This window comes from Polypterus senegalus, chromosome 5 (genome assembly GCF_016835505.1).
Source record: "Polypterus senegalus isolate Bchr_013 chromosome 5, ASM1683550v1, whole genome shotgun sequence".
Classification (NCBI taxonomy): Eukaryota; Metazoa; Chordata; class Cladistia; order Polypteriformes; family Polypteridae; genus Polypterus; species Polypterus senegalus.
Genome location: NC_053158.1, coordinates 188,929,590 through 188,943,226, shown reverse-complemented (window position 1 = coordinate 188,943,226; position 13,637 = coordinate 188,929,590). Strand labels below are relative to the sequence as shown.

The 13,637-nt window shown below is 36.9% G+C and overlaps 1 protein-coding gene across 8 annotated transcripts in view; it reads right to left on the bottom strand.

The window, feature by feature from the left end:
* The window catches only part of LOC120529740 (microtubule-associated protein 4), a 220,636-nt gene that overhangs the window by 88,835 nt on the left and 118,164 nt on the right, over positions 1 to 13,637 (bottom strand). For all 8 annotated transcript variants that reach the window (XM_039753823.1, XM_039753818.1, XM_039753816.1 and 5 more), the window contains 2 exons: positions 13,140 to 13,391; positions 9,553 to 12,744 (listed from right to left, as the gene is read on the bottom strand). In XM_039753823.1, the coding sequence (XP_039609757.1) occupies positions 9,553 to 12,744; positions 13,140 to 13,391 (3,444 nt within the window). The remainder of the gene's footprint in view (positions 1 to 9,552; positions 12,745 to 13,139; positions 13,392 to 13,637) is intronic.

Below are 13,637 nucleotides of genomic sequence, written 5' to 3'. Positions count from 1 at the left end.
CCTCTATTACACAAACGCAATATTTATAAGAAAACCTGAAGACCACCTGGGATTTCATTACTGTTTAATGCATCTTTTCTACACAACATCTTACTAGAAAATGCATTTCCTTAAATTAATCTAATAAACAGCTTGCCATATTTGCCAGCATAATGAAGCTTTTTTCCTTAAAATAAAATACCTGTATATCAGTCTCCAAATACCTGGAGAGTTTTACTTTACAAACCTTAACAAAAAAGATAAACCTAAATGCTTTACGACTGCATACAATTAGAGTAACATTCCTAAGTGAACAGCTACTATGCTGCAGTTAATCTGCTTGCTTTTTCACATCTTGCAGTACGGGATATATTTTTTTCTTAAGTATGTACATAAAAACAAATCTCTGCGCTGCCCTATTTTGAACTTCTTAACAGAAAGCTCTTAAAAAATCATAAGCACAAACTGCAATATTGTTTGTGTTCAGCATATTGGCTTGCAAAATGAAGATTTTTTTAGCTCCAATGTTAGCCTTGTCATCATCAAAATGGCGTTATGAGTGATAGCACCACTGCTGGCATATGGACTTCAGAGGAACATGACTACCATGTATAGAAGGAAGCTTATTATTTTTCAGAAAAAATGACACAAAGCCATTTATCAATGCCTGTGATTTTCAGTTTGAAAATGGAGACTTTTGCGGTCAGTAATTTAATAACCCAGGCCCATACAAGTTGTTTAAAGCTACTGTTACCAGGTAGTTTAACGTTAAATCTCATCAGTTAATAATCTATTTTAGAGGCTGAAATAAAAGAGTATGATTGGAACAGGACTTGAACAGTAGATTTTACCCATTGATAAATTTAAGTTAAGTTCCATGCTTCAGAGACCACCTAATTTTATAAACCAGCCATAATAATATTCATACATCGTTTCCTTAAAACTGAAGCTTTTTATTTTAAATTGATTTATGTTCGATAAAAAGCAAAAAGTAGAAAAACATAGGACACTACCAATTTACTGATTGCACCCAAACCCTTCAGGATACTGTTTAAATATAATGGGAGAAAAGTGAAATTGTACCAATATAAAATGCACTTATTTAAAGAAGATTCCAAGATATTCAGAAAAAAATTTGTAATTCTAATTGTAAATAAACCATACATCATACAGCTGCTATGGAAACACAAGCAGAGAAAAAGCTATCAGAAGTAGCTTTCCAATATAAGAATTCTTGGGTTGACAGCATGCACTGATGCCGCGCGTTGCAACACCCACCACACAACGAAACATCTCAGGACTTCAGATTAGGACCCAAGCGCAGGCATGCAATAGTAATTGCTAGAAATCAATATTACCTTGCAAAAATTAAAATTCTTTTTTTTTTTAAATTTTGATATAGTTTGTTAATCCACGAGGGAAAATTGTCTTTCATATGACCTTTGGTGGTCACAGAGCAGGATCAGCCATTGTACAAAGCCCTTGGAGCAATTTTCAGCTTAACGGCCTTGCTCAAGGGCCCAACGGAATAGGATCCCTTCTGGCAATAATGGGATTTGAGCCGTTAACCTTCCAGATACCAGTGTAGATCCTTAGCCACAGAGCCACCACTCTGCCTAAGACTTGCGTGTATAAACACACAATATAAATATGCTGTTTAAATGTGACATGACACAAACTAACCCATGACCCTATGTTTACTGTATCAGTGCTGTTGCAGACAAGAGAGGTATGAACTCCCAAGAATGCCTGCTCATTCCTAGGTATGCTATGAACACATATATAGTTCTTTGTACATGCCCATTTTAGCATTATCTTAAAATTAACAACATGTCTTTGGACTGTGGGGAAAAAAAGAATTTATGTATATTTACACAAACATTGGTGGGCTGTTGCTGAAATCATCGGACTATACAGTGATGACAATGTATACTGCACATAAGCATATCCAAAAATGAAAGGATTGACCAATCTGCATCACTGCCTATACAGACTTTTACTCTAAGTGACCCCAAAGTAAACAAAAGAATAAACTCAAAATAGAAGAATGGGTAAATAAGCTACAGCTGACCAGTCAAGCTCTAGTATACAGTTATTAAAAGTATTAGGTTTCTGTGATGGTATGGGTCTGCTCCATGCTCCCACTTCTGTGCTGGGCCCTTCCTGAACCCGACACCATTAACTGTCATGACCAGCATGAGCCAGGGAATGAGGACACTCACACAGCCAAGCAAGGGGAAGTAGTAAAGGTGCTCGGTGCTTTTATGAAAACAAATCAAATCCAAACTGTGCCCAAAGTGCAGTGCTCAGTCTTCAATAGATAAATAATCCATAAAAGAAGTGAAAGTGGATGTTGAAAGCAATCAAAATAAACCAATCCACTAAAAGCAAGGTTAAAAACTCCTAGGCAGAAATTCTATGTTTAAAATAAAGTCGCCAGTGCTTCCCATTATACTGACGTCTCCTCACATTATCCTGAATGGATTTTGCAGGAGACACCAAAACAAAAGGCACTACAAATCTTCCACTGGTCTGGATCCCTGCCACTCCATGGCTACAACAGGGCTTCACCTCAACTAAACCAAAGGCCCAGGTCCATAAAGGCCATGGCGCTCACTCTGGCGCTCCCAGTCTGAGCTTCTGACTCCCATTGCCTTTCTGAAAATCTGCAGGGAGTCATCCGCACCCCTCCTGGTCACTCCAGCACTCTAAAACGCTCAGCTGGAGCGATCCTATACAACAGCCCCCGGGTGTTGACCACCGCTCTCTTAAGAGGCTCTCCAAACAGATTTCAACCTCTGCTCTCACTCTCAGCCTCTCCTGCACCAATTCTCTCCCATCTTCCTGCCTGTTTTCCCTTCTTTCAACCTCTGGTCAGTTCTGGTCTCCCCCCTTTCTGATCCTGCCGTGCCCTTTTATAGGATGAGAAGCGGTTGCAGGTGTGAATGCCAACCTGTGCTGATAATGAGACAGTCAGAGTGTCTGCACGTGCCAGCTAGGCAATGCACTGACGACCAACCGCCTCGTACCAACCTGGAGACAAGCCATCTTCTCAGTAGATCGTTTGCACCTGCTCCACTTCCTAGCGTGAGCCCATCCATTACTTATTTATTCAATTATGAGCCCTTGCTCCTTATGCCATGGACCTGCCTTTCCACAGTTCCACTTTTAAGATAATCTCAGTGTTAACATCTGGAATTGTACCGAAACTTTTAATATTTTAAACACAGCTTTATCCGGTTGGCTCACATAACTATTCTCATACTAATGCATATTAATGAGGGTATAATAGGCAACAATCCTGGCAGAAGGTGGCTTCAAGCTTGAATAAACTGTCATGTCTAATCAGCCATTCATTACCCTAGAAGAAAAATTTGTGAACTTAGTATTGAACTTTAGGTCTCTCCAAGTTTATGTGTTTGAGTCATGAACAAGACTGACAGATACTTTTGTCATCTACTGCAGGCAGTTATTAACACTGCATGCTCAAAAAACACAAGAAAATGTGTCTTCTTCGCCATCATTTGAGGGTTAAGAGCAAGGACATACAATATATGTTTCTATATTGAATCAGGGCATAAAGAGTGATAGCTAGATCATTGCTAACAGCTCAATGACTTATTGACAGTGGGCGCCTGCTATGTTTAATGCAGCCGAGACTGTTAGCATACACGTGTCCCATAAAATTACAGCCTTGGGCTTCACTTCAATGAACCTCATGAAAGAGAAAGAGAGAGAGTGAGAGAGGCAGAGAAATGGAAAGAGGGGGTCGTTCAATTTAGCTATTTTAACATGTTTTTACAGAATATGCATAATGCAATAATACATGGAAGGCACAATGGTGAAGCACATAGCTTTGTTGTTCCATTGTACTTTAATCTCAGTTTGACTGAGGTTGGATGTAGATGAAATCTATATGCTCTTCCAGCGTTTGAATATATAAATGTTTAGTGTACGTTAAAGTTAAGCAGAGTCTGTAAAGTCTTCATAACAGGTTGTATGATATGAAGATATTTTTAAAAGATTGATATTTATCAACCCACTTTAAAACATAATGATGAGAAGGAATGCACTGTTGCCAAAGCACATGAAGTTTAATGCAATATATCCTTTTCACATCCGTTACAGATTTGGATTTAATGTATGCCATAAAGGCTATCTTTGGCCACAGACTTGAACACATAGGATTCCATGCAGTAGTTGACGTGGAAACAAATGACCATACACTGTGTAGCAGTGTTTGTCCAAAATTACCGTTGTTATGCAGATTTTAATTTCACAGTTTGCTTCATAGGGTACTTCTGGCAATAATTTGACACGTGTTTGAATAATTCCACAGACCAAAGATCTTCATTTTAAAAGTTTTAGTAAAAATTCAAGGCAAAATAATTCACACAAAAATAGCAAAAAATATGACATTAAAGAAAACGTCTTGGTCCTTATCATGATGTTCAGATTTAGCAGACGTTCATAATCCACTTTTCACCCTCAGCAGTTTTGACTGTGCAATTATACACATATTACTTCAAAGACAGGGTGGAGATAAGGGGCTATAGGGTTGGGGCATGAGGGCTTCCCCCTTTGAGCTTCATAAGCGCTGTTCTAAATATATTGTAAGGATGTTCGTTTTGGCGGAGCAATGTTTTATTAGATGGCCTGCCTTTCATAACCGGGACATTCCAATATTCTTTTGTTATTTATCAGGAGGCATAGCTTGAAATTGAAACTGTCCCTGCCACTGGGATGTCTGGTCATCCTAGTAAACTACACAGACAGAGAAATAGTGAATCATTTTAATTTTGCAGATAATGGTGCAGTGATGTTGGTTCAGTGTAAAGTTAATGCTGTACTGAATAAATGTTTATTTACTCCTGTGCATAACCTCATTCATATCTAGAAAACCATTTGTTTTCTTTGCTTGCATTTTATACTGTTACAGTATAAAGATTGTTTAACTTAGCTGTTACGACTTGAAGCATTAGGAAGGCGAAGGCTGATGCACTTGTTCTATTCTGCTTCCTCATAAGCCGCTGGAAAGGCGTCATAAAGCACTAAGAACTTGCTGATGCAGTAGTTTTCATGTGTGCCCAGCTGGACTTGTTAATAGATAATTTGCTTGTTAGTCCGCCAATATAAACAGTGACAGCAACTTCCTACCTGCACACGTAGTCTTCTGGTGCGTAATTTAATTAATTTGTATTGGGAATCTGTTTGCCGTCAGTAGCGGCAATCGGAGGTGAAAAAGATTTAATATACAACAAAATATACAAGTTGATGTAACCACTGTCAATATAAAACTGAAACAATAAACCAATTTATAGTTGAAGTCACACAGAACTTGTTTTAAGTTAGATGAGTTTGCAAATTCACCAATTCTTTTCAATGGGAGATTTTAAAATTTCTTTTGTGGGCTGGCACCCTGCTCAGGGTTTGTTTCCTGTCTTGCACCCTGTGTTGGCTGGGATTGGCTCCAGCAGACCCCCGTGACCCTGTAGTTAGGATATAGCGGGTTGGATAATGGATGGATGGATAGATTTTGAAATTTTAACAGTGTGTATGATCTGTTTAAGATACTGCAACAAAAATAAACTGCCGTGATAAATTTAATTCAAGAATAAGTGTGCCACATTTCAATAAAATTTATCCACGGGGTGCCGAGTTGTTTCATGCAGGCTGACAGACAGACCTACCACAATGGGTGCTTTGTGCATTACAGGCATACGTACCTAAGAAAGTTATATATCTACTATAAAAAGGGAAGATACAGCACCCTTTTTAAAAAACAACTATAAAAGCCGTTTTTAAAAACAATCCTCCCCACACTGCCCTGGGGCCTAAATGCTATTTTCTCTGACCTGAATAGATTCTGTAAGCATAAGGTCCACAATGCTCTTTTGTTAAATAGTCATGAAGTAAGCAGCCTGCTGAGTTGAGGCTAAACTATCAACAATACTCCCCTCATAACAGTCTGGTCATTCTGAACACACATACAAACTTATGGTGCCTTTTGCGGCCACGTACTAAATGCATTTGTTAAACCTAACAAAATAAATGCAACAATATATTTGAAGAAGGAAAAAGAACAGATCCTTTTAGAATAATACTAAATAAGTGGTCAAAACTTGTATTAGATCGAATTTACAGTATCTAGAATTAATTTAATGTGATTTAACAATAAGATATAAGAATACTGAAATATGAAGAATGCCTTCATGGGTATAATAAGAGAGTTGCAAAACCAAACCATGAACACACTATGCAACTCCCAGCACAGTGTTTTGTATAGACGTCAAAGATCATCATTAATTATGCATCATAAATGGTGTTTACAAATATAGAGGAAACACATAGTGCTTTTGAATTAGAAAAGCACATTGTATGCAAGTACAGCTTACTTCAAATTCCAATCTGGAGTATAACACCATTTTGTTCATTGACTGATGGACGAACAAGAGGTGGCAGGGAAAGTCAATTACAAAAAGTTGACCTCAGCTGACTACAAACGTCTAACTGTGAACAATTTCACAAAAGGGGGCTGCCTTATCAGGAATGATGCCTAGCATTTTTCTTATGTTTCAAACTGAATTAACTTTTTAACTAAAGTATTAGGTCTTTACTGAATTCTTCTTTTTAGTGTTTAAAATGAACCAATTTCTGGCGTAAATTTACTACTGAAGTCCAGTCCTCATGCCATTACTAAAGAGTAGCTTTAAATTATCCAAATGAGAATATAGATAATATACATAATTCACTTACCAGTGACCTTTGCCTTTCCACCAATGAAGAAACTACATCAAACGTTTTGCATCTATCTCTAAGAACAATTGTCTCAAAATTTAATAACCATTAAAACGCAGTGGTCAAACAAGGAGACTTGTAACTTAGAATCCAACAATAACCCAAATACCTACACAATTTTGTAGCTGTTAAGTGCAGTAATGCTGTATTAGTCCTATCAAGAGTTCTGTATAAATATTAAAATTGTGAGAGGTTGGCACAAGAAATGTTGTTGCTCAAATGTACACAGAAAAATAAAGCACACGCTGTGGTTAAAAGACAAAATTTACAATGGAAAACAAAAGTATGAAAGGTTTGCACATATTAAACACAAGAAGCATGTGTTTGCACATTTTACCATACCTCATTTGACAACAATTTATAAAAAAAACGTGAAAATAATCTCTAAATATCATGCAGTACAAATCAAGGATTGGGGAATAAAACCTTTGGTCTGACATTTTTTTGTTTTTTTTATAGGAGTGACAGTATTTTTTTTTATTCCATTAGGACTTAACTCTTTAAATATACATAACTGCCTGCACTACTTTTAGTGAGAGCCTATTCTTAGGAAGGACATTGAGCATTTCTATGAAGCACTTTTTCCTCTTAAATGCAGAGAAGCAACACTCTTACTCACTGAGCTGTAGTCAAAGCAAAAATGCACTCACTGATGTTTGTAAGACTTGTCAGCTTTGCCTTTATTAATTTAAACTTAATTCAAAGTTTCTAAATGTTATATTACAAATGATACTAAATAAGACATTTGTTACCAGAGGTCTTGAAAACAAAACTCTATATAATGAATAGAGAAGTGCACAGAGCTGGTGTGGCGAGAACCGTAGGACTTATAAGTGGAGCTGTAAGAAATTAACCTTCTCCATAATAGTAGGAGGGTCTCCAGATTTGTTGGAGAGGTACTGAAAGTTCAAAAAGCCACCAGTGGTCTAATTAAAGGAAGAGGTACTAAAAATCAACTTGATGGCATAGATCAAGGTACTCGAAACATTGCACTGGCTGATGTTGGTAAGGATGAGGAAACATTAATTTCAGCAGGAGCTACAGTCTAGAGCAGAAAGGGGCTATTTGACAAACTCAGACTTAATGGATATATGCCTCTCTTCATTAGAGGCCAAGCAGCACCACCTAAGGTTAAATCCATCTCAACGGTTGCAGTTACTGCAGTGATTAAAAAGTCGCAATGGTGGGATCTGATTACAAATGTCAAAGCACTAGACACTGCAGGATGTTTGCGCTAACATGCTTTCTCAATGCTGCATGGAAGGTGGTAGGAGAGTGCATCAGAACTGCCAGACTGAGCAGTGGCAGGAAAGGGGGGGCTATTTTCAAAAAGAGGGACAACAGGGTATGTTCCAGTTATCAAAGATCACAATTTTCAGTTGGTCTGGAAAAGCCTTTGTTAGGACACAAGACTCAAGGCTGCAGGAGCAGTGTTATAAATAGTTGTTGAGAGTCACGAGGAAGGTAAACAGAAATATTAAGGAGGTAAAACATGCAAAACAACTAACTGCAATAAACAACAAAAACACATAGTTAAAAAACCACACCATATAAGATAAACTGATAAAATAATAAGCCAACAGCCCCTCTGTGCATAACAATGTGAATGTTCATTCCTTGCTATCAAATAAATTGGGTCATAAATTTGTCAAACGCTTCTCTCTTCCTCTGCCTCTCCTCTCTTAACTTTACACTCCTTAAGTCTCCAAGCTCAAGGCTTTAAACCTTTCCTTATAGTTATTTTTGACCAATTCCAGTAAACATGTCTAGAATAAGGGGTGGCCTTAACTGAATATTTTTTAAAACAAGTCAGTTCATAAAAACATCGGAATATTTTAATGATTAACAAAAATAGTTTTTTCTTGTCCCATAAGCACTATGTTGTGCTGGTTAACACAAGCTTTTCACACACATTGTGCCAAATACCAAAATATGTATTAATGAAGACTGCACTACAAAAAAAAAAAACACAGGAAAATTTAGCTGCCTTTTCCAAAAAAAAAAAAAAAGTGCTTATTTCAGCAGAGCTGGTTAAAGCTACATTTAAACTATAACATTTGGCCATGAGGTAAAACAGAATGCAACATATCTCAGTCCCAGAGTAGATCTGATAAATAAAGTCAAGCAGATGGTACATGACTAAAGCCAGTGAATAGGTCAGTGGTGAGAGGTGGCATCTGATTAGATCAGGAAACTGAACCAAGCAGAAGGTGATACAGTCTTTAGTACAGAACTGCAGGAGCAAACTGCCAATTAATTATTTTGGCACAGTGAGCATTGTTGGACAGTAATATTGAACAAAATATTTTTTCAGCATGTCAAGCAAAATAAGTATTGCTTCTCATTGTATGCAGTCCCATTGCTATGAACTCTAAAATACCAAAAATAAAAATATCATCTCATATTGCTTGTTCAAGGCTAGCCACCATTCTGTTAAACGTAGAAGATTAATTCATGCCTTTTTAACACCACAAAGTGTATAACTGAAAAGTCTGCTCTTAGGTTGAAAGTAAAGACTGTATTAAATATAAAATCTTTCCCAGCAACATTAATCAAAGAAAATCATTCTAGACAAAGCTGTAATCATTAGTACAGTTAAAATGTGAAAGCAAGCAAAGTGGAATCTGTGTCTTGCACAAAATACAGCAGCCAATAAGTAGATTTTGTTTTCTCAAGGCAAGTGATAATAATCAATCATGACAAAACTTAAGCTCACACAAACTGCATAAAGGCAAAACAATCAGGGTTTACGTGCTAATAATGCAGTTGACACACCTTCCCGGAGTTTAGGAACAGTCAGTTCATTTGCTTCTGTTTTCATCCGTTTCTTGGGACTTGGTTCAGCCTGGCCTCTGTAGAAACTGTATGTGTTTGGCACTGTGACTTTGGCCTCTGGAGCCCTTAACTGTTGAGCTACCCTCGACTGTGTAGGCCTCATATAGCTTTTCATCTCTGTTTCTCTGTTTTGTTTTTTTTTATGCTTATCTGCTTCCATCACTGAAGCTTTCTTTTCACCTTCTAAAAAGTCATCCTCTTTGCCCATTGAAGTGGTGTGCAATGCTTGCATCTCCTTAACAGCTGAAAAGGGCTCTGGAGGTTCAGGTAAATTGTTTTTAATTTGTTTATGCTCTGGAAAATTCTGCTTAAATTCCTGATCATCAGATGGCATGAGAGTAACATCATAATTATTCTCAGGTTGTAGCATACATTGAACATGTTCCTGAGCTTCAGGACTTAGTGGTGGAGAATCTAGCTGTAGGCTTTGAGAGAAGGAATCTGAAAGTTGTAAAGTTGATGCAGGTTCTTGATGAGCTTTCAGCATATCACCAGCAGTGATTTGATTGAGATTTATGTCAAAAACTGAACTGTTATTTTCTGGATTAGGATCAATTAAATTGCTCAAATTGTCAATCTGACTTTCATTTTTACTATTATCGAGGGACTGGCATTTTACTCCAAAAACCAGGTGATCAGCAGATTTAATTTTTTGCACTTCTGGGCAAATAGTATTATCAACAAACTTACTATTGCTGGCAGTGGGTTTTTGCTTGTCTTTGGATTTTTTAAATTCAGAAACCTTTGGGAATTGAGTACAGTTTAAATTCTGAGATTCTTTGCCTTCCTCCAAAAACATTTTTGTTTCAACATCAACGGCCTTTTTCACTTTGGAGTCAAAGGCAGTTGATTCCAAACTCATACTGACACCTGTGGTAGGAATTAGAACATCTACTTTCATACAGGATCCCTGAATCTCTGGTTTATTAGTTTCTTCCTTTTTTATTTGAGTGGCACTTTCATTTTTTTCAGCAACACGATATGCCTTGTTTTCTGCATGAGACTGAATTTCATCTTCTACATTTTCAACAAACTTACTATTACTGGCAGTGGATTTCTGCTCATCTTTGGATCTTTTAAATTCAGAAATCATGGGGAGTTGAACACTGTTTAAATTCTGAGATTCTTCACCGACCCCAAAAAACTTCTTTGTATCAACATCAATGGCCTTTTTTACTTTGGGGTCATGTGTGGCTGCATCAGAAGTCATACTGACCCCTGTATCAGGAATTGGAACTTCTACTTTCATATAGGACCCCTGAATCTCTAGTTGATTAGCTTCTTCTTTTCTTCTTGGGCAGCTGTTTTCACTCAAGTCATATTTTTCTGCAACACTATATGTCTTGTTTTCTGCATGAGATTGAATTTTACCTTCTACATTTTCAAACGGGTTTTCCAAACTATCTGCAGCTGTCACCTCCTTTAATGCAGAATTGTCAAACCCAATATTAGAGGACTGGATTAATGCCACATTGTCACATTTTTCTTTTCCTTTTATTTGAAAATCGTCTCTGTTGTCTTTACCTACACATTCCCTTGCAGATATGGACAAAGGAGCACTTTTACTCTTAGAAGTACATTTTTTTACATTAACCTCTTCAGCTAACACTTTCTGAAATGTTTGTTCATTAACTTTAAGTAATTCTTCTATGGCCGCTGCATCATCCACATTTTGTGATTCAACTGGAGAAATCTGTTTTTCCTTACTAGATCCAATTCCTATACTCACACTTACTTCTTCTAACATTAACTTATGAACCTTCCCCCCTTTATTTTCACTTAACATTTCTATGTTCTCTTCATCATAAACCTTCTTTACAGAAACAGGAGAAATCTTATCTTCATTACAAGAATCCACCTTTACATCACTAGCCTCCATTGAGATCAACTTGTGAATCTCATTGTTACTATTTTCCAACAAATTATCTCCATTTCTCCCATCGTAAGTCTTCATTTGATCCTTACTCTTAACTTTTACCTTACATTTACCATCAGCATAGTGCTTCTCCATTTTTTGAACTCTCTCTTTTCCTTCTACAAAGTCTATAGCTCCCTCTTTTGCAGCCTTATGCACTTTCTTCTTCTCCTTCATGTCATACTGAATATTATCTAAAGGACCTTTATTAAAGTTCACTTTTCCTGCAGTGTTGTCATGATCACTTTTCTGTTCAACACTCTCATTATCAATCTTTTCTAATGTGCTTTGGAGCAGTGTATCATCAAGACCAGAAGCTGACTCTGGCACAGAATAATGTGTGTTCTTGTTCGCAAGCTTTTCTGCTTGTACAGTGAATTGTTCTCTAGTTATACCTTCCATTCCCTGTTCAACAACTTTCTTCTTCTGCTTATTTTTCTTGCTCTTAGTTCCCCTAAGCACTTCTTCATCTTGCTCTCTGCTGTAAATAGGATTATCCATCACAGCAGCACATGAACCTTCTGATATCCGAGTTTGAAATTCAGAATTATCCATAGTTATCCTTGACCATTCATTCACAGAGGTCTCTTTTGCACTTGTAGCATGTCTTTCCAAATAAGAATCACCATCAGCACCAAAACTGCCAAATTTATCAGCTCCATCTTGTATTTTTGTGAAATCTAATGGTGATGAATCAAGGGGAAAGTATGGTTTTCTGTGAGATTTGCTCACAAGAGGCTCTTCCTGTTCAGGATTTTTTTGCTTTCTTTTCTTTTTCTTCTTCAACTTTCTTTCCAAGCCAGTTCCACCCACTTCACTTTCTAGTATTTCAGGGATTTCACTAAATGAATATGTTTCACTATAGCCAATTTTACCAATCGATGGCATCTCTAGGGATGGAAAATTGTGACTAGTGTGTTGTATGTTTTTTGTGTCAACCTGGAAAGCACTATTTTCATCAGAGTGAAAGCTCTTAATTGGTCGTTTAACTGTGTAAGTAGGCTGTTGAAGATCATATTGAGTACTTTGGCTAGGACCAACATCTGCCAAGGACATGTAACTTATTGCTGTTTCATTTGTTAAGTCTCTTTTTTCTTTAGTATGCTTGCTAATCACAGTGGAAACACTAGGTGTAAAGACAGGTAGGTCTTGATGGAAATCTCTTATATTCTGTTGTTGCCTGGGCCTTCCAGGCAACATTGCAGGAAAAGTGTCAGCTGTTGTTTCCATGAAGAAAGAAAGGAAAAGTCAGTATTCATAAGTAAATACTGCATGCACCATTCCACAAACTTCTTAAAACTCCCTTTAAGAAAGCAAAAGTAAAGAATTTGCATCTACTGTTCAAAACAAGATATTCAAGAGTCTAATTAAACCTATTGTTCTTTACAGATAATTGGAATTCATCAGAAGGGGATGTGCAGTTTGGTAGCTTTGTATGAATGAAAATCTTTTATTATATATAGGTTAAAGAAATACTTATACTAGAATAAATGTTTCTAACCAAAAGTATGATCATGATTTCTCAATAAAATAATTAAAGGAATGGTATCAACATTAGTAAAATAAAAGTAAAACGTTTAACAACATATTTCAATAAAATATTACTTTTTACCTGTTTCTGTTTGAGAGATCCCACTTGTGCTTATCAGTTGCTGTTCTGGAGACCCTGGGCTTTTGCTGGTTAGACTTTTTATCTCTTCTGTAGAACTAACTGTTTTCTGTGTCTGATCACTAGGGTTGTCAATAGTAGTAGACAGATCTGCACCTGGTGATTTTGAGGGTTTGTAATCAGTTGCAGACTTGTTCTCATTCTGAACATATCCAGTATGTGGGATAGGAGTCATGCCATCAAGTTGCCCTGGCCCTAAAACAACATTAGAGATGGTGGTACAATAATCAGCCACACATAAGATATGACATAATTTTAAATATTGTAAACTGACTACAGAAATTTTAAATGATAAACAGTCCACAAAGAACAAAGAGCACATCGGAGCACTTAATTTATTGCACTCGCATATCTATGATAGTCGTAACACGGTTAAGAATGGCACATAAGCATCTGCCACCATATTGGTATTTTCCTGGTAAAGTGTAATCCTAAACATAT